Genomic DNA, 21,039 nt, shown 5'->3' on the forward strand with positions numbered 1-21,039 from the left:
TGACTAAAATGAATGAACAACAAGAAAAATCAAAAGTTCAATGATTATGGGCCCATCCTCTTAGGATATCTTAGGATACCAAGAGGATGGTAATTCCAAGTAAACCATATAATGAGAATCTAGTAGGAGGAACAGATGGAATGAGGTAAAATTAAGAATTTGGTTGTTTCAGTTGTTCAGTATTATTGACTGAGTGGGAGAACTATGAGCTCTTCCCAATCTAGTTCCATTCTGTCTTTTCAAAGTGATTACACATTACTCTCTTTCACCCACCATGCATCAAAAGTAATCGAATTGTACCCCATTTACAAGCTATCCAGTCAGGGAATATATATATAGAGTAGGGAAGTATAAGATTCTCTCCCTTTTGAGGTTAAGATCAAATGACATTTCCTTAACTTCCCTTGCTACAATCAATATCCTATTCCAATAGATAACACAGGTAATTTTTTTAAAATGGGCATGGAACTTAACAAATTAATTAGAAGATAGTTCTATCACTGATGAAATTGGTTTCCTATACTTTTTCTCAGAGTTGTTATATTTTTTCTCAATTATGTAGAATTTCTTTTTTGTAATTTTTAAAAATTTATTTAAGGCAATGGAGTTAAGTGACTTGCCCAAGGTCACACAGCTAGGCAATTATTAATATCTGAGGCTAAATTTGAACTTGGGTCCACCTGACTCCAGGACTGGTGTTCTATCCACTGTGCCACCCAACTTCCCCTAGAATTTCTTTTAAAATGTAGTATGGCTCATTAATTGATATAGACAAACCAATACAGTAGATGCCATCACCAAGAGAAAGAAAACAAATGGAAAGTCTCCTCATTTTGCCAGATGAATTGAGTGAATTAAAATCTCAAACTAGAGAGTGGCTAGGTGGATAAAGCACCTGTCCTGGAGTCAGGAGTACCTGGGTTCAAATCTGGTCTCAGACACTTAATAATTACCTAACTGTATGACCTTGGGCAAGCCACTTAACCCCCTTTGCCTTGCAAAAAAACCTAAAAAAAAATCTCAAACTTTAGAGTAACCTGAATAATTAAGGTGCAGACAAAGTTCTCCAAGATCATTACTGAACTTTTGAGGTATTTTGTAGAATTGAATTCTGACTCATTTTTAAGGGACATATTTTCCTGGCTATGTGCATTATTTCAGCCAATTGTCAATCAAGCAGTAATTTTATTCAAAATGCTTTAAGGATGGCCAGATATGCTAATTTAGCTTTCAACCCCTCCTTAATGCCCCAAGTACTAAAGATAAGCAAATTTTCATTTTATATTATTCAATCATTAGGCTAAAAAACAAGGTTTAAACCCAAAATGAGTAAAAGGCACAGTTAAACCCAAAGTTGAGCATAAAGTTAAAAAGGTGTTCTCAGCACTATTCCATAGCCTTTCTCTTGACTCTCTTGACTGCAGTTTCCTCTTCCAGGTGAGTTATTGGACATCTTTGGGACTTTTCTTTGCAGTGGGACTGACATCTGGGAGCATCACATCGGGCAAAGTTAGGTAGCAGAGAAAATCTGCCAGTTATTTTTGGAAAGGGTTTCATGGGAGTGAGGTAGATGAGGAGTCCAAACTATTATTGCCCATGCTTTATGTCATTCAATAACAGTCTTTGTATATGAGAAAAGTACAGTGGATAGAACACTGGTCTTAGAGTCAGGAGGAAAGGAGTTTGAATCCAACCTCAGACTTGACTCTTAGTCTTAGCTACTCTTAGCTGATATGACCTTGGGCAAATCCTATAACCTTGATTTACCTCACAGCCAGGGTCATCTCCAAGAGACTGGGGTTTAAAGAAATAAATAGTATGTGAACATTTAGATTCTGAAAGAAGACAAACCTGGGACTACTGGAGTCAGACTAGACCTAGAATAGAAAGACAAAGTGAGGATTGAGGGAATGAGCAAGTAAACACTTAGGAGGCAGTTACCACTGACATAGTCACCACTAGTCACTTCACTCTACTATTTTGACCTTCAAATGAACAAAAGTTTGAAATGAAACCCCTATCACTTATTCAACTATCCAAAAATATTGGCCAGGAAAGAGAAGGGGGAAAAGCAGTTTTCATTTATTGTAAAAACGTAAGGTAAGATATTTGTGTAAAAGATCTGCGAATTACTATTGTTTGAATTAGAAAGCAAATAAAATATATACTTTAAAAAATAAAAGATCTGTGAATGTTTTTGACATAGGTTCCAGAATTAAGAACTGCCACATACATAGGCCCTGAAATATAGTACCATGAAACTATTTCTCTGTCTGGTTTCCCATTGCAGTATTGAGTTCTATTTCTGGAAACCAATTGGAGAAATCACATTGACAGAACAAAATTTGTCCATAAGATAGCTACCACCTAAGGTGAGGGACCTTGAAACTCTGACACATCCTGCTTTAGTTAAAGTCACTTGGAAAGTTCAAGTCAGAAAGGTAACACTATCACTATCAAAAATGACCTCTAGGGGGTAGCTAGGTGGCACAGTGGATAGAGCATGAGCCCTGGAGTCTGGAGGTCCTGAGTTCAAATCGGACCTCAGACTAGCTGTGTGACCTTGAGCAGGTCACTTAATCCCATTGCCTTAATAAATTAAAAAAATAAATAAATAAATGACCTCTAGCACATGTCCATGTGAGAAAGTCATTAAACTTAGTTTACTTTTCTGTAAGAAAAGCTTAGAGATGGGGTGGCTAGGTGGCACAGTGGATAGCACCGGCCCCAGAGTCAGGAGTACCTGGGTTCAAATGCGGTCTCAGACACTTAATAATGACTTAACTGTGGGGCTTTTGGGCAAGCCACTTAACCCCATTTGCCTTGTAAAAAAACCTAAAAAAAAGGAGGGGGGGAAACAGAGTTACCACAAGGGAGCAAATACTTTTGAGGACATGGTAAGTGTGTGGCAAATTCATAATTCAAAGACATATCAAGCACAGGCACTATGCTAAGTGCTGGGAGTACAAAGAGGAAAAAGGCAATTCTTGCCCTCAAAAAGTTTACAATCTAATAGACAACTATATACAAAACAAGTTATTTAGTCAAATAGGAAACAGGAAATAAAAGAGATAAAGAAGCTTCCTGTAGAGGATAGGATTTCAGTTGAGAGTTAAAGGAAGACAAAGGGATGAGTAGTCCAATTGGAAGAGGAGAGTGAAGAGGCAAGCGAGAAAAATCAGAGAAAAAGTCTTAAGTGAAGAGGTAGAATGTGATTAGAAGCCAGTGGGACTGCATCAAAGAGCACCTAGTTGGGGATAAGGTGTCAGAAGCCTGGAAAGGTAGGAAGGGGCTAGATTCTGAAAGGCTTTGAATTCCAAATGGAACACTTTGTAATTGATCTTAGAAGCAATAGAAACACACTGGAGTTTATTGAATAGATGAAAATCACCATAGTAGTTGAATGGAGGGGGAAAGACTTGAGAAAGGCAGACCCATCAGCAGACTATTGTAATAGTCTAGGAATGTGGTGTTAGGGCCCAGTAAAGTCACTTCATAATGAGAAACAAGGATCAAACAGGAAAAAGTGGCAGATGGCATCTCTGTGAAACAAGTTGATATTTTTCTGTAAAATATAAGACAAGTTTCCCCAATGAGACAGTGGAGGGAAGGGGAATAAGGAGAGGTTTTAGGAGAGATGAAAAGGTTTGGGGAAGCTACTTTGTAGAGTGGGATAGTGAGTTAATAAGGGAGATTAAGTAAGCAAACCTTACTGGACACAGTGAGTGCCCAGAAGAGGTTATAATAATAAAATTTATAGTAAATTAAGTGATTTTTCTCTATCTTCATTCAGCAGCATGTAGAAAGGAGGGAAGGGAGTGAATGATGGAAATGATCCAAAGCTGAGGTTTAATAGGATGAAAAGGGACTATGGATCCAAGAGAGGAGGAAAATGTGGATTTGAATTGCTTCACTAAAGAATCAAGATAGGGAGGAAAGGAAAAAGTAGTCAGTGCAAAGGAGATGATCTGGAAGAGAATTGAGGGTCAAGGCATTGGAGGTTGTGGTAACTACTCTATCTTGTCTCCTTGTAATGTTTCCCAAACTTATCATCACTGATGACAAACTTATCTCCTGTCCAAGTGATCCATAATTTACACCAAGAATATTGATTCAGTTTCAGTCTAATTGCTTTCATGCTTCTCCCTGCTCAATCCAGTTCTTCAGAATGGTTTGCCATTACCATAATTTCCAGAGAAGTAGAGGCCCTAACTACCTGATATATATATCAATAGCAAATTTGTATTCTCTAATCTAATTCAGAATCAATATTTTCAAGGGTGAGCATATTCCTGCTACCACTCCATTATTACTCATCCACCTCAATCCTATCACTGCCAGATTTTATCCCCTTTTTTCCTCTATATCCCTTTGTGCTTTGGAACTCTTACTGACATTTACAAATTTGCCTTCTCAAGTCTCTTTCAGGTGGTCCATTTGTACAGGCTAGATTCAGGATTGGTGGTTGATCATTTAACATTTAACAGAAAGGAAGTTTACTTAACTATACCATGGAAAGGATATTCAGCAAGTTCAGATACACTGATTCAGGTAGATGCAGACCCTTTTCTCTCCATGTGGAAATTCATCTGGTCAGAGGAGTCTATCTTGCCATAGAGAGATGTCTGAGGAATCTGTCTCACTGGAGTGAGTGAGATATCTCTTAAGTCTGAGAGGCACCAACTTCTCCTGGACCCAATTTAGGCAACTAAGAAGTGAGTCAAGATCTGGAACCCTAGTCCTTTGGACCAGTAAATCCTGGAAAATGGTTCCCCCTGCTTTTTAGACGAAAACTATCCCTTTGTGGCAATAGGGCAAAGATGTCTTAGACCTTCCAACATTTAATTGGCTTTTAGGATCATTACTAATTAGCACTAACTTCTGAGTCATAAGAAGCTTAGTGTAGATAGCATTGGAGGTGAGTATAGGAAAAGGAAAAACAAAAGCAGACATAAAAAGAAAACAACAAGCAATATAACAGTTCTCCTCACCTTTTAATCAATGACCAAATAAGGAGGAAAGCAAAGATCAGCAATCTAAGGCTGTATCTATCCCATTCAGAAGGATCTTGTTGACCTGGTATAGATGGTGGATGATGGCAGATCTTTATAGTTCATAGTGGGTAAAGTAGTGAGTATGATCAAGAATAGCTCTAGAAATATTAAGACCACATCACACTCATTGATCCTTCTTATGGGTCAAGGTCCATGTGGGTAAGAAGTCATCACCTGGGACGGCTAGGTGGCGCAGTGGATAAAGCACTGGCCCTGGAGTCAGTTGTACCTGGGTTCAAATCAGGTCTCAGACACTTAATAACTACCTAGCTGTGTGGCCTTGGGCGAGCCACTTAACCCCATTTGCCTTGCAAAAACCTAAAGAAAAAAAAGTCATCACCTGTTGCATGCAGCCTGTTCAGCACCAGGACTTGCCCTGTCCCACCACCCATTCATTGTTCTCAGGCCAACCAGACAGGAGCTCCCCATCCCTAGGAAGAGAGGTGACACCGAATCTTTACCTTTTAGAGACCTCTGTTGAGGGATTCCCTTTTCTATCCTGGAAGCTGATCAAAGACTCCCTGTCACCTTCAACCAGGAATTCAGCCTCAGTAGCTAATCAAATAAAGGATCCCTTTTCTTCCAGGTAAATAGACATTACAATTATGCAATAACAATTTTATTTCCCCTACAACAATAAAACAAGGCATCTCCCAACAATTCTATTCTTGTAAGGGAGGGAAAGGAAAGAGCAAGAAGAATTTATTAAGCATCTACCAAGTGAAGTACTTTAAAAATATTTGAGTGACTCCAATGAGCCAACAACCTTGTGAAGATGATACTATGTTTATCCACAATTTACAGTTGAGCAAACTGAGGCAGATAGACATGAAGTAACTTGCCAGGGTCAGGGATCTAGGCCTGACTCAGGTCAAATGCTCTATCCACCATGCCACCAAAATTTCTGAGAACAAGCCTTTCTGAGATGTCAAAGCATGAGGGGGAAAGACTGTTGTTACTTGCAAGTGATCTGAACCATTTCTTTAGGGTGAATGGAGTCCTTTAGGCTATGGGGACAAATGGACCTCTAAATCTTTGCTACTTTTTTCCAGGGATAGAATAATGAAGGGCAACTTGTCACCAGAACTCTGTCCAAAGGCAATCCTCTATTATCAGGTGAATCTTCTTAGAAGCCAAAGTCAAGAAATCTCTGCAAGGAGCCTGCTATCTTCCTAAGATGATGCCAATTTATCTTAAACCTGACTTTTGGGAGGTGGGACATCTGCTATCAGTATTTAGGGCCATGATGATTAAGTCATTTAAGCAGACAATGCTGGCTCATTCTTAGAAAGTTCAAAGTATCATTATTCCCATGTCCATACTAAATGGATCAATATTTCTAACCTCTAGGATTCTTGTAAGAAGTTTGTCCTGATTTTTCAGCTTAGCAGAGGGCATTTGATGGATGGCTCTGATGGGTATTGAATATGCTCTACAACAACTCATATAGACATGCATTGCCTTTCATTATTCAAACTTGTTCTCTTTAGGCTTCAGGCCCATGGCCATTGTCTAGAAATCAGTACAGTTATCTGCGCCATCTGACACAAGTAGGTCATGTGTTGCCCTATCTCAATCCACGATGAGGATCTGTCAAGACCCCTGCCCTTCAGGCAGATTATTTGATGGCTACTGAGGACCATTTGTACAAGCCCCTCCTTCAGTGGGAGGAACTATTGGTAAACCTGGAAAAAACAGATCTGCAGATCAGGTCCTCAGAGGCAGGGTGGGCTTGCAAAAGAGGGAGGGTGTCAGGGTTAGGAAGATAACAACTTCAACTCCCAATCCCTGTGACTCTCCACTCTTCTGGCCTGCACTGCTGCTATTAATGCAGAAAACTTTCAAACTGCTCCTGCTTCTGGGTCTTGGCTGCCTTCTGAGCCTGTGATGTTGTTCACTCTGCTAATGCTTCTGCTACCACTGATACCCATTGCCGAATGTTAGCAAATATCACTAGGCTCATCTAACCTCTTCCCATGCACTATATTCCCCCAAATTTGACTTAGCAGGTTGAACCTTGGATTTTTTCAGTGGTGGTCTCCTGGAACTCTCTCCTCATTTCTTTTTCTAGTCTGGCCAATATTACAAGGTGAATGTAGTTCTCAGGAAGTGGAATGTCCTTCAGAGTTCTGTTCATCAGACTACACAAAGACGAGTTCAGGTAAGACCTGCGGGGAAGATTTGTGAAAGTATACTGGAATTCTTCCTAGGAAAATGTAAATTATTTGTGATTAGTCATGGAAATTGAAAAAAAAGGCAATAAAATTGAGCACCCTGTTTCAAAGTCAGGAATGACCTCAGTGATTGTTGTAACAATTTTGTTTAGTTCCTTAAAGTCCACTGTAAGTCATCAGATGCCATCTAACTTCCTCAAGGCCACATGGCTTTATTGCAAGGGGAACTGGCTTAGAAAAATACTCTAACCTCTTTCATCTCTATAATCTGAGAAATAGCTTTTCCTTGTCCTAGAATCTGAGATTATTTGGGATTAACTACACAGGATGACTCTGGAAATTCCAATTTCTTTTCATCCTCTGTAAAATGACTGCCATAGAATCATCAGCACTTAGACAATTACTGAACTCCAAGAACTCATGACATCTCTTTCCTCAGTGGTCTGTCCCACAAATCTTTTAAATGCTAAATACAATGGTTTTTACTCAGTTCACATTTTATGAGAACTTTTTGGTACACCATTTTCTACTGGTTCTGCTTATCTGATGGCTGTTTCATAGTTTTTTTTGTTGTCTCCAAACTTTGAGACTTTTTATACCTGTGCCCTAGGCTTTTTTACTCTCTATAAAAACTTTCTTGGAGATTTTGTTGCTCCCCTGGTTATAAGTATCCTCTCTATGAAGATAATTCCCATATCTATATATCTAACTTTATTCTGTTAGTCTCTTTCCTAAACTCCCTTCCACCCCAAACTCCTTATCTTTTCCTGGATAGTATTACAGGCATTTCAAATTCAATGTGTCCAAAATGAAACTCATTATCTGGCCCTTTAAATACACCACTCCTTCAGATCTCTATTTCTACTGAAGGAACTCTTATTTCCATATGTCCATGCTGTCAACTTTTAGCCTTCCATGACTTTTTACTCCTTTAGTCATCATATCCAATCAATTCCCAAGTCTTGTTGATTCTCCATAATATCCTTAGAATTCTTCTCTCCATGGGGCGGCTAGGTGGGGCAGTGGATAGAGCACTGGCCCTGGAGTCAGGAGTACCTGAGTTCAAATCAGACCTCAGACACTTAATAATTACCTAGCTGTGTGGCCTAGGACAAACCACTTAACCCCATTTGCCTTGCAAAAAACCTAAAAAAAAAGAAAAAAGAACTCTTCTCTCCAATCACAAAGAGAAGATTCAAATTCAGACTTTCTCCCCTGGGCTTTTGCAATGGCCTCCTCCTTAGCCTCCCTCCTTTCATTCTCTCCCCTCTTTGAAATGTCCTCTGTATAGCTGTCAATTAACCATTCTAAAGCACATTTCTTTACCATGTCATTCCCCTGCCCAAAATCTTTGGATGATTACATTTTCCCCTCTAAGATTCAATATGAGTTCCTCAACCTGCCCTTTATGGCCTTTCACAAATGTCCATCCAAATCACTAACATATTCAGGTACTGTGTGTTTAACCCAACTGTCCCACAGTATTCCCTAGGCTCAACAATGCAAAGCTTAACCCAATAGAAGCTGCCACCCCTACTGTCACCATCACCACCCATGCCTAGAATGAACTTCTTCCTTCCTCTTCTCCATTTTTTTAATCTTTCTTCAGGATGGATCTCAGCTGCTAGCTCCTCTGTGAAATTTTCCCTGACCATATTTGCTATTAGAGTTTGCTATCTCCTCAGGCTATGCTTTTATTTTAATTCTCTGCATAAATGCCATTATACCACCAAAATAGAAACTAAGTTCTTGCGGGGCACATATTATTTTTATTATATTATTATCTTATCCCCGGTGCCTGCCGTTTAGAAAATAATTCAGTTGAATTATTCATGTTGGCAGATTGATTGGTTCAGGGAGTAGTTCTCTGCCAGAATTTGGCAGGAAGCAATTAAGTCAGACCCAGGAGTCAAGGACCTACTTCTAAAAAAATTTGCTTCATAAAGAACCACAGTGCTCCTAAAGACCCAAGTGTGCAACTGCTAAAGTTAGTGGACATCCTTTCTCAAGAGAAATAGGCTCTCCTGCAAGCTACAGCAGCTGAAGAACCAGGGTCTGTGGCAAATGATGCCAGAAGCCCACACTTCTGCTAATCTCAACCAGATGAATAGAGTGGCCCTGCTCCAAATTTTGCCCTGGGGTGTCAAGTTGAGTTTCTTTTGTTTATATCACCCCCTCCCTTGCATTTTTTTTCAGGAATTTATTATGAATCAAACAGCAGCAGTTGGTGTTTGAACTATGCCATTCTAGTTATGGAGAATGTGGATATGGAGACTATCCAGAGAGACAAAAGTACTAAATCATTAAGAACAGGTATGAAGGATTGTGAATTAAGTATATATGTTATTTGAATCAAAAGAATAGCACCTTAATGAAATGAGAAATGTCTTACAAAGATAAAATTCCACTGTTTGCAAACCATATCTTTAAGCCCTAATCTCTTAAGTGCAAAATTTTTTTGATTTATTTATTTTTGGTTTTTGCAAGGCAATGGGGTTAAGTGACTTGCTCAAGGTCACATAGGTAATTATTAAGTGTCTGAGGCCAGATTTGAACACTCCTTCACTCTATGCAGTAGAGTTTACCTATACTAAATGAATGTACTAGGTGGAATATGGGGGAAAAAAATTTTTCCCCAATATCATGTTAAAACAATTTTTGATATTCCTTTTTAAAGTTTAAGTTTCAAATTCCTCCCTTACTGAGAATGCAAGAAAATATGCAGTCAAATAAAACATATTTCCATACTACTCATACTGTGAAAAAACACAGGCCAAAAAGAAACCCCAAGAAGACTAAAGAAAGTTTTTAAAAGTACATTTTGATATGCATTCAGACACAATCAGCTTTTTCCTCTGGAAATGGATAGTATTTTTTCATAATAAATCCTTCAAAAATTGTCTTCAATCATTGTCTTGCTGGGAATAGCTAAGTCATTCACAGTTGATCATTATGCCATTACTATGTACTATTACTGTGTTCAGTGTTCTCCTGGTACTCCTTATTTATCTTTGCATCAGGGTCAGGTAAGTCTTCCCAGATTTTTATGATACATACAAACAATATTCCACCAACAACATATACCACAACTTATTTATCTATGCCCTATTGATAGGCATCCCTCCATTTTTAAATTCTTTACCATTATAAAAAGACCTGCTATACATGTTTTTGTACTTATTCTTTTCCTTTTTTTCTAAATCTCTTTGGGATAGAGTTCTAGTGATATTGCTGTGTTAAAGTGTTTTATGGCCCTTTAGTCATAATTCCAAGATGCTTTCCAAAATAGGTGGATCATTTCACAACTTTACCAACAATTCATTAATGTCACAATTTGCCCACACCCTCAACAATATTTGTTATTTTCTCTTTTTTTAGGTTTTTTTTTGCAAGGTAATAGGGTTAAGTGACTTGCCCAAGGCCACACAGCTAGGTAATTATTGTCTGAGGCTGGATTTGAACTCAGGTACTCCTGACTCCAAGGCCAGTGCTCTATCCACTGTGCAACCTAGCTGCCCCAATATTTGTCATTTTATCACTTACTTTTCAATTCACCTTAATCCATTTGGGGGGAGTTGGATAGAACCTTGACAAAGATGACTCTTCTAAAATTCTGGCATCCCACAAAAAAAACTTTCTATTTTCATTTAGTAAGGAAGCTGGGGCAGCTAGGTGGCACAGTTGGTGGAGAACCAATTCTGTAGTCAGGAGGACCTGAGTTCAAATCTGTCCTCATTCAAATCTGTCTTCAGACATTTGACACTGTGTGATCCTGGACAAGTCACTTAACCCTGATTGCTTCAGAAAAAAGTTATTCCATTCATTTAGGAAGCTTAGACATGAGTCAATTTCTGTCCACCTTATTCAAAATTTTGGCATTTTTGTTCCCTGTTTCTCCAAATCCTGAGCTTTAGTTTGGGTTCTCTTCTATACTCAGTACCAAAGCCAGTAAATGAAAATGCTCCCTATACTCCTCTATTTTCATAGCACCTTAGTTAGACCACTCCTGATAACTAATTTAATACTGCTTCCTTCACACACAAACCTCCAAGCACAGACTGCCCCAGTCAATAGGCTTTGAATTTCATAGAAAGCATTGCAGGTTGAGAAAATTATTTATATAAACTAGTAGTGAACTTTCATCCTGCCATAAATTTTGGCATCTATCATTGCATATTTTCTTAGAGAAGGGATATACTTAAAGTGGCCAAAAACCTCCTCTTAATTGACTGCTAACTGTCCATGATGAGGGCCCTCCTATTATCAAAGGATCTTTCTATTCCATTGCTGGCCTATTAATTTACCTAAGACAAAGTCCACCAAAGGTTATTTGTCACAAAAGGCAAAAGTATAATTCCCAGTCATACCCAGGAATGACCAAGTGGAGAATAACAAAATATTAGGGAACACTGCTAAGGGGACTCTTAGTTAAGCATGCAAACTTTCTGAACAGAAGCATCTAAACTTCCTTCAAATACTTTGGATCTTCTATTCCACTCACCTATGAATTTGTACAATATGAGTCAATAATTCATCAATCTGTAATTTCAATCACAAATGCTTTAAAGCTTGCCAAAGATGTACTGATCTGATTTTCAGCTCCTCCTTATTGCCCCAGGAATGCAGGTAGAGTACATTGTGATTTTTCTACAAGATATTCAGCTTTGATGCTGATTAGGCTAAAAAAAAAAAGATAAATACTAGATAAGGGAAAGACAAACTAACCCATTAATAGCATAGAGTTTAAGGGATGGGAGAAAGTCAGATTTCCTCTGCACTGTTGAAGAGTTTTTCCTTTCCTTTCCTTTCCTTTCCTTTCCTTTCCTTTCCTTTCCTTTCCTTTCCTTTCCTTTCCTTTCCTTTCCTTTCCTTTCCTTTCCTTTCCCTTGGGACTGCAGCTTCCATTGCCACTTGAGTTATCAGACAGTTTTGGCCCTTCTCTTTGTAGAGTGACTGACAACTCCATGTATAGGCAAAGAAAGGGAAGTAGAAAAAAATCTGCCATGGACTTTGGAAAGAGTTTCATAGGGGACAGTTGGATGTAAAATCCAAGCTGTTGCTGACTATACTTTGTTATCATTCAATAAAAATTTTTGGGCTGCTAGATAGCACAATGGATAGAGCACCAGCCCTGGAGTCAGGAAGATCTTAGTTCAAATGTGACCCTAGACACTTAAGCAAGTCACTTAACCCCATTGCCTTGGCAAACACCCTAAATAAATAAATAAATAAAAATTTTGCACATAAGAGATTAGGGCTTAAAGATATGTTTTGCAAACAGTGGGATTTTGTCTTTCTTTTTTTTAAATTTCATTTATTTAAGGCAATGGGGTTAAGTGACTTGCCCAAGGTCACACAGCTAGGAAATTATTAAATGTCTGAGGCTGGATATGAACTCAGGTCCTCCTGACTCCAGGGCTGGTGTTCTATCCACTATGCCACCTAGCTGCCCCCAGGGATTTTGAAAGAAGTAAAAATCTAAGACTACTGGAGTCAAACTAAGCCTAGATAGGGGTGACTAGGTGGTGCAGTGAATAGAGCACCGGCCTTGGAGTCAGGAGTACCTGGGTTCAAATCCGACCTCAGACACTTATTACCTAGCTGTGTGGCCTTGGGCAAGCCACTTAACCCCATTGCCTTGAAAAATCTAAATAAAATAAAAATAAAATAAAAACTAAGCCTAGATAAAGAAGAAAAAAATAAAGAATGATAAGAAGCACTAACCACCATTATGTCCTCTACTTTTCACTCCCAAGTGAACAAAAATTTTCATTCATTGAATTATTCAAAGATATTGGACAAGAGGGGCAAAGGGGAAAGAGATTTTCATATATTTTAAGGATGAGTTAAGACATTGGTGTAAAAAATTTGTGAATCTTTTTGAAATAGGTTTCAACATTAAGAAGAGTCTCAGAAAACTTAAGGAGCAAAAGGTAGCCATGAAACTATTTCTTTGTCTGATTTTCCTTTGTTGGACACTTTTACATTGTTTTCCTACAAGAAATACAGAACTAGACACTGAATGGGAACTGTTTAAGTCCACATATAGAAAGAATTACACTAAGGTAGGTAATATCTCTTTTATAACAACCCTCTGGTTAATGGATGAGAATGTATATAACTCAAAAATCTGAGTAAGGGTATTGTCCCCCAAATTTTGCCCACTGCAGTATTGAGTTCCATTTCTGGTAACCAAGTGGAAAATTCACATTGACAGAATGAAATTTGGCCACGAAGTTGAGGGCCCTTGAAACCTGACACTTCCTATTTAGTTGAAGTCACTTGGAAGGCTCAAGTTAGAAGAGTAATATTTATGACCATCATGAATGACTTCTAATATATTAATAGTAATAATAATTATAATAAATGACTTCATAAATAACAATGTGGGTAAGCCATCAAGCCGTTAGTTTACTTTCTGCACAGATAACCCTTGGAGAAAAGAGTAGAAACTGCCTACCAAGTTGAACTGTCCCTAAGTCGCTTAGTTGGCCATGGCATGTATTAGGTTGACCAAGACTCTCAAAGGGAAAGACAACTGCTGAAAATTATTTTAGAGAAGACTCCTGTTTAGGTATGAATTGGATTAAATGACCCCTGAAGTCCCTCCTGAGTTATAGTTGCCAAATTCATATATTAGAACTATATGTCCCAAGGATATAGAGATACCTTGAAGGTGACTCGGCTTTGACTCGATGTTAAAGAAGCATTTTATATTGCCAATGAGACCTGCCCGTGCTTTAAGAGTCCAGATAATGTGATTCGGCACTCAGAATTCTAGGGCAAAGAGAGCTCAGGGTCATATTCATAGTAACATTGCCTGTGATTCTAAATTTTCTCATAGGAGGAGGAGTCTTTTAGGAGAAATGTATGGGAGAAGACCCTGAAACTCATTAAAGATCATAATCAACAGTATAAGAAAGGGAAACAGAGCTACTATATGGGGATGAATGCTTATGGGGATAGGGTAAGTGTGTGGTCAATTCATTAATTCAATAAAAATTTATCAAACACCCACTATGAGCCAGTGATTATGCTAAGAGTTGGGGATACAAAGAGACAAAAGATAGTCCCCTGCCCTCTAAGATCTTGCAGTCTAATTAGGGAAACAACATGCAAACAAATGTATACTAAGTAGGCTATATATGGCATAAATAGGAAATAACTAAAAGAGAGAGAACACTGTAATTAACAGGGGTAAAGACCATCCTATAGATGGTAGGATTTTATTTGGGACTTAAAGGAAGGCAAAGAGATCGGTAGGCAGGTTGGTGCAGAGGAGGGAGTAAAGAGGTAAAATATATAAGTTGAGGAAAAAGTCTGGACCTAAAAGACTCAGTGACTAGTCCAAAGAACAACCAGAAGGACAGTATTGCAGGATCAAAGAACACCTCATAGGGAGAATACATCAAAAGCCTGGAAAAGAAAGGAGCTAAGTTATAAAGGGCTCTAAATGCCAAAGAGAACATTTTGTATTTGTATCCTAGAGGCAATAGAAATACACTGGAGCTTGTTGAATAGGGGCTGATATGATTAGATTTGTACGTTAGAAAAAGCAGTTTAGAGGCTGAATGGAGGATGGATTGAAGTAGGCAAAAACTTGATGTAGGCAGACCCACCAGCAGACTCCAGGCATGAGATGATGAGGGCCCACCCCAGAGGGCTGGTAATGTCAGAGAAAAGAAGGGGACATATTGAGAGATGCTACAAAGATAAAATCTTAGACTTTAGCAAATGTTTAGACGTGGGGATCAAAAGATACTTAGAAATTCAGGATGACTCCTGGGTGTAAGTCTAAAAGACTGGGAGGATGTGTTGTCCTCTACAATAATAGGGAATTTAGGAGGAGAGAAGGGTTTAGGGGAAATAAAATAAGTTCTGTTTTGAATAGTTTGAGTTTCAGATGTCTAGTTTGAGATTCTTACAGGGAGTTGGAAATGGGAAATTGGAGGTTAGCAGAGGAAACACAAGTTTGAGAATCATCAGCATAGAAATTTTAAATGCATGGGATCTGATAAGATCACCAATTGAAGTAGTTTAGAGAGAGAAGACAAAAAGGCCCAGGACAGAGGGCTAAGAGATACCTAGGGATGAAGGGCTTGATCTGGAGAAGGATACAGCATAAGATAGGGGTGTGATCAGATGGGAGGAAAATCAGGAGATAGTGGTGTCCTGAAAAATTAGAGAGAAAGGAGTATTGAAAAAGAGAAAATGATCAACAGTCAAAGACTGCAGAGAGGTCAAGGAGAATGAAGATAAAGGAAAAGACATTGGACTTGGCAACTAAGAAATCATTGGTAATTTTGGAGAGAGCAGTTTCAGTAGATGATAAAGGAGAAAACCAGACTGTATGGGACTGAGAAGAGAAGAGAGAAAGTGGAGATATCCCTACTGAGAAATTTTGAAGAGGGTAGAAGAGAAATAGAATGGTGATTCTCAGTAAGGTAAGGATCAAGTGGGGATTTTTTTAAGGATAAGGGATACTTGTACATGTTTGTAGTCAGTAGAAAATAAGCCAGTGGGTAGGGAGAGACTGAAAATTAGTCAAAAGTGAGAATGACAGGGGCAGCTAGATGGCGCAGTCAATAGAGCACGGACCCTGGAGTCAGGAGTACCTGAGTTTAAATCCAACCTCAGACATTGCCTAGCTGTGTGACCTTGGGCAAGTTACTTAACCCCATTGCCTTAAATAAATTAATTTTTTTAAAAAGTGAGAATGACAGAGGAGACAATGTAGTGGAAGAGATTAGGTAGAATGGGATCATTGAACAGTAGAAGGGTTAGCCTTGGCAAGGAGTAAGACCACTTGATCATATAAAACAGGAATTAAGCAGTAAAAAGTGACAGAAGGCATCTCAGTAATAGGAGATGAGTATTTTTTATATAAAATATGGAGTAAGGTTTCCCAGTGAGGGAAGGCAAGGGTAACAATAAGAGTTTTGAGGAGGAATGCAAAGGTTTGGAGAAGCCACTATTAGAGTGGAATAGTGAATTAATAAGCCATTGCCTAGCAGCATTGAGTGCCCAGGTGAGGTTGAATAACATAATTTACAGTGAACCCAGTCAGAATAGTTGTGTGGTTTTCCTCTACATTCAGCAGTATCTAAGTAAGTAGGAAAGAGGGATATTCAAGGCAAAGATTTGACTGGGTGTTATAAGTGAAATGATGTCTCCTAGAGAGGAAGACTATATAGAATTGAATTGGTTCACCAGGGAATCCAGATGGGAAGGAGAAGAAAGAGTCATCAGTGCAAAAGAGGTGACCTGGAAAAGAATTGAAGGATTGGAGGTCATGGGAAGGGCAAAGAATAGGTTTATGTAAAGGAAAGCAGAGGGAAAGGTAAAATGTCAATAAATTATGTTTGGATAAGAAGATTTCAGAATTCTTGAACAGCAAGAGGGGGTACTTTGTGGGAAATGGCAAAATTGAGTGTATGATCATTTTTGTATGTGGCTGATGTGGGAAGGAGGAGCAATTCATGAGATGTGAGTAGACTGAGGATGTGGGTAGTTAAGGTATTTGAGGAGGCATCAGCATGTACATTGAAATGCCTTAATATGAGGTTAGGAGTTGGAGAGGACAGAGAAACTGTAAGCCAGGTACCAAATTATTGAGGAAGGAAAGGGAGTGAACTGGGTTACGTGGTCTGTAGAAAAGAGATAGCAGAATTTTGATTGGGTAGTAGAGATGTAATGCAGGAACTTCAAAGGAAATGAGGTTTCTAAGTGACTAAGAGGAATGGGGATGTCCTAATGGAGAACAAGGGGTATTCCAACTCACCTACCTCAAACAGTGAGCTGAAGGGAATGAGTGAAGATGTAGCCAGTACTGGGAAGGGTGACCAAGGAAGCTCTGTTGTCAAAAACAATCACCTTTCTCTGAAAAAGGAACACTAATTCTGTTGCCCACATAATATAGCTTGTCATTCTTACAGACTGACAAGGAACTCAGAAGAAAGCTGAGCACTCAAGTATCACCAAGAGCAAGGAAAGGATCATCATCTCAGTTTTTTCCAATTGTTTCTGACCTTCCCAAATCACTGGACTGGAGGAAGTATGGTTTCATGACCCCTGTGAGACAGCAGGTATTATCTCTCAACCAATTACTAAGGCTATTTCCCTTAAGTGTTTCCACCTATGGATATATATGACTTGCTCCTGCAAGAATCTAGGCAAAAAAAATAGTGAAACTTCAAGTAACTGACTATTGAAAACAGGGTATTGACCTTGCCACCTTCACAGTAAATGATCAGGCAAGGTACATAAAGCAAGAGAATCCTTTTTTGGAGACAGAAAAACTAGAATTCTTACCAGAATTATTCTTGCTTCCCGTGAATTCTTTTGTTCTTCCAAAAGATATTGCTCTGTCTCCTTATGTTCTAAGTCTTGCACTAACTAGGTACTGAAGGTTTTTTGAGTACAGTGATCATGTATTGATTGACTTCTCTTTCAGGGGATTTGTAATGCCTGCTGGGCTTTCTGTACACTTGGAGCCCTGGAAGGTCAGTATTTCCTGAAAAGTGGCCGACTAGTGGAACTGAGTAAACAGCAACTAATTGACTGCTCTGAATTCAGCGACTGTGATGGGGGATATATCATTGATACCTACCAATATATCATACAAAATGGGGGCATTACCACTGAGTCCTGCTACCCATATACAAAGCAGGTAAATGTAGAAACATGTTCACTGCCACCCTTGATAGGGTGCTTTGCTAAGATGGGGGAAAGGTCAATTCAGTTTCTCTCCTTTGTGAATAAGACAAGTTATTCGTAAAACCAATAAAAGATTTATGAAGGAAATAATTTTTATTCTGAAGCATACTCATAAAGCATATGACTACCACAATAACAGCAACAACAACAACAAAACCTTAAGAGAATTTGAGAAAGATGGTATTTATGGTATTATTTTTCACAAAAATTACTTTTCACAAAAAAAATTTTCACAAAATTATTTTTCACTGAACAAGACCAGTATTTAGGCAGTCCCTCTATTAAGTAGATTAAGTATTACAATTTTGCTTCCCCGAAGAGATAACTAAGATCCATTAGGTAGAGATTCCTGAGACTTGATATACAGAAGTTTTGACAGCAAGACAATAATCAGTTATCTAGAAAAGTTTCACTAGATATTGTGCTTTTCTCGGATTCCTAGTTAGTGTCGTTCCATTCTAAATCTCTATTGACTTCTTATTCTTGATTCTCTCTTTCAGAAAAATTGGTGGTGCGACTACAAAAGTAGATGTGAATATGTTACCATGAAAAACTATGTGATCCTCCCCCGTGGAGATGAAGAAATTCTGATGAGGGCTGTGGCAACTATAGGACCAGTGTCTGTGTCAATACATACCCCACGGTCCTTCTATCTTTATCAAGGAGGTATGGAGTCAACCAAATATGGTGGCAATCAGATATGGTATCAAAAAATATACATGCTCCAATGAGTCAGACTGAGCTTACTATTACTCATATTCACATAGTGCCTCCTATGTCCCAGCCACTATGCTAAGTGCTATTTACTACTATTATCTTTCATTTGATTTTTGCAAAAATTCTAGGAGACAAGGCAGCTAGGTAGTACAGTGGGACAGCAAGGTGGTGCAGTGGATAGAGCACTGACCCTGGAGTCAGGAGGACCTAAGTTCAAATCCAGTATCAGACACATAATAATTACCTAGCTGTGTGATTTTGAGCAAGTCACTTAACCCCACTGCCTTGCAAAAATTAAAAAAAAAAAATTCTAAGACACAAGTATTATTATCACTCCCAGGATAGATGAAGGAACTGATGCAAACAAAGGTTAAGTCACTTGCCTAAGGTCAGCCTAAGCAGCCTAAGTGGTTGTTTTACTTAGGTCCTCCTAATACTGCAACTTGTGTTCTTTTCACTAGGTCATCTCATCCAAAGAACTTTTTTCCTGCTTTCTCTAGGACTGTACATGGAACCAGATTGTGATTCAAATTCTGTGAACTATGGTTTATTGTTGGTTGGATATGGAGATGAAGAAGGTGAAAATACAATTACTGAATCAAAAGTAAAAAGATTTGAATGGAATGAATTGGTAAAAGAAAACAAAAATGAAGGGAAGAAATACTGGATTCTTAAGAACAGGTATGCAGGATGGAATATGTGAAGGAAGAAGGGCCTGTGTGGGCTCTTTTATTCAGTGGGGTTTTCCTAGATTTAAAAACCTGGCCCCTTATTTGAATTTTTCACCTCCACTAAGTCCATGCGAAGGAGAATGTTTATTTCCTTGACAACTGGCTTTTCTCCACTTGCTGTATAGAGCAACAAGGAAATGATTCCTTCTGAAATCTTCATAACAAATGTATTTAATATTGATATTGAGCTAAATCAGTCATCTTCCAAGGGTCATAGAATTCCCCCAAATCCCAGTCTTCTACATAGACCCCTTAAACTCACTATTATACTCCCCAAAATGAAGATAGAATATAAAAATAATCCCTTTCTATTTCTAAGGTTGATTCCCTTGTCAGCTGTCTTTGTACTAGGTCAGCTCTGTTCTCTTTCAGCCTTGGTGAAGAATGGGGTGAAGAGGGCTATATGCGTATTGCAAAGGACATGAACAACCACTGTGGCATTGCAAATGAAGCCAGCTATCCTATTCTGTAATCCAATGGCAAGACAATTCCCTGTGGTTGGATGTTGGGATCCACAGGAGAAATCCTCTTCTATCAGCATTCAGAAGTGATATGAGACTCCAATATCTAAGACCAATTCTTGTTATAACAATACATTTTCATAACTGGGGGATATTGGTTTGTCACAGATGTTGAGCCCAGGTGTTAGCTGTAGTTATGTAGTAAAATGTTATGTAGTAAAATGAATATTTTGAGGAACTCGGGGTGTTTTCTTTTCTCTGTGTATTGACTGATGGATGTGTAGATGTCTAGCAGATGAAAATGAGGAGTTCAACTTGGAGAGAGGGCATTTCCTTGCTTCTGGAGATACCTTTGGGTTTATTTATTAGAACATCTATCTCATCCATCCTTCAGGAGAAAGGGAGAGATATTTCTTCCCCAAAGCATCCCCAGAACACAGGAATTTTAACTATCACTAAAAGAGGAAACTATAATTTTCTCAATATTTCTAAATGGAAGTTAGTAGATTAGTATCATTGAGAGCTAAACTCCTTATAATACTCCAGTACAACCTTGTATTATCAAGGCAAGAGTCCTACTCCACAGGTAAAAATAACCCACATCCCACCACCAACAACCCTCCATATTTCAACTAGTCTCTTTCTATCAGCTAAAAGTTGCCTAGTTTCCTCCATGTCTAGAATATCCAATTTGCCACTGATGGCACCTATTTCTCTCACACAAATGGCATTTACCAGCCTCTCAGTCCCATCATCTCTGCCTCTTTCTTTATAACCCTGCAGATGAAGAATGAAATTTATCTAAAAACATCAAATTAAAAAGTGCTAAGTCTTGCTTTAAAAAAAAAAACTAAAGCTATGTGGAACTCAAAAACTTACAAAAGGATGAATGTTGAAAACTATCTTTGTATGTAGTTGAAAAATTAAATAAAATAGCATTAAAAAATCATAGTAATAAAATTCATGATTGCATACAGTTCATTTAATATTTATTTAGCATATACTATATCCTTGGTGATTGCCAAGCATTGGGTTCTTATATCATTTACAACTTTCAGAAAATGTGTGATAGTGGAGCAATTAGAAATGAAAGACTATAGATATGAAGTTATTGATATTTTCCTTTTAGGTTTTAAAAAGGCCTTCAACTTTTTCTTTGTCTTTGGCAACAAGAAATGACTTGTGA

At 38.4% G+C, this 21,039-nt stretch overlaps 1 protein-coding gene across 1 annotated transcript in view; it reads left to right on the plus strand.

The window, feature by feature from the left end:
* Positions 1-19,864, plus strand: part of LOC141496620 (procathepsin L-like) — a 32,220-nt gene extending 12,356 nt beyond the window's left edge. The window contains exons 2-10 of the mRNA XM_074199197.1: positions 7,126-7,215; positions 9,425-9,541; positions 13,118-13,161; positions 14,073-14,195; positions 17,164-17,313; positions 17,682-17,897; positions 18,445-18,610; positions 19,123-19,265; positions 19,712-19,864. Of these exons, the coding sequence (XP_074055298.1) occupies positions 7,126-7,215; positions 9,425-9,541; positions 13,118-13,161; positions 14,073-14,195; positions 17,164-17,313; positions 17,682-17,897; positions 18,445-18,610; positions 19,123-19,265; positions 19,712-19,864 (1,202 nt within the window). The remainder of the gene's footprint in view (positions 1-7,125; positions 7,216-9,424; positions 9,542-13,117; positions 13,162-14,072; positions 14,196-17,163; positions 17,314-17,681; positions 17,898-18,444; positions 18,611-19,122; positions 19,266-19,711) is intronic.
* The last annotated feature ends 1,175 nt before the right edge of the window (positions 19,865-21,039 follow it).

This window comes from Macrotis lagotis, chromosome 1 (assembly GCF_037893015.1).
Source record: "Macrotis lagotis isolate mMagLag1 chromosome 1, bilby.v1.9.chrom.fasta, whole genome shotgun sequence".
In the NCBI taxonomy this organism is placed as follows: Eukaryota; Metazoa; Chordata; class Mammalia; order Peramelemorphia; family Peramelidae; genus Macrotis; species Macrotis lagotis.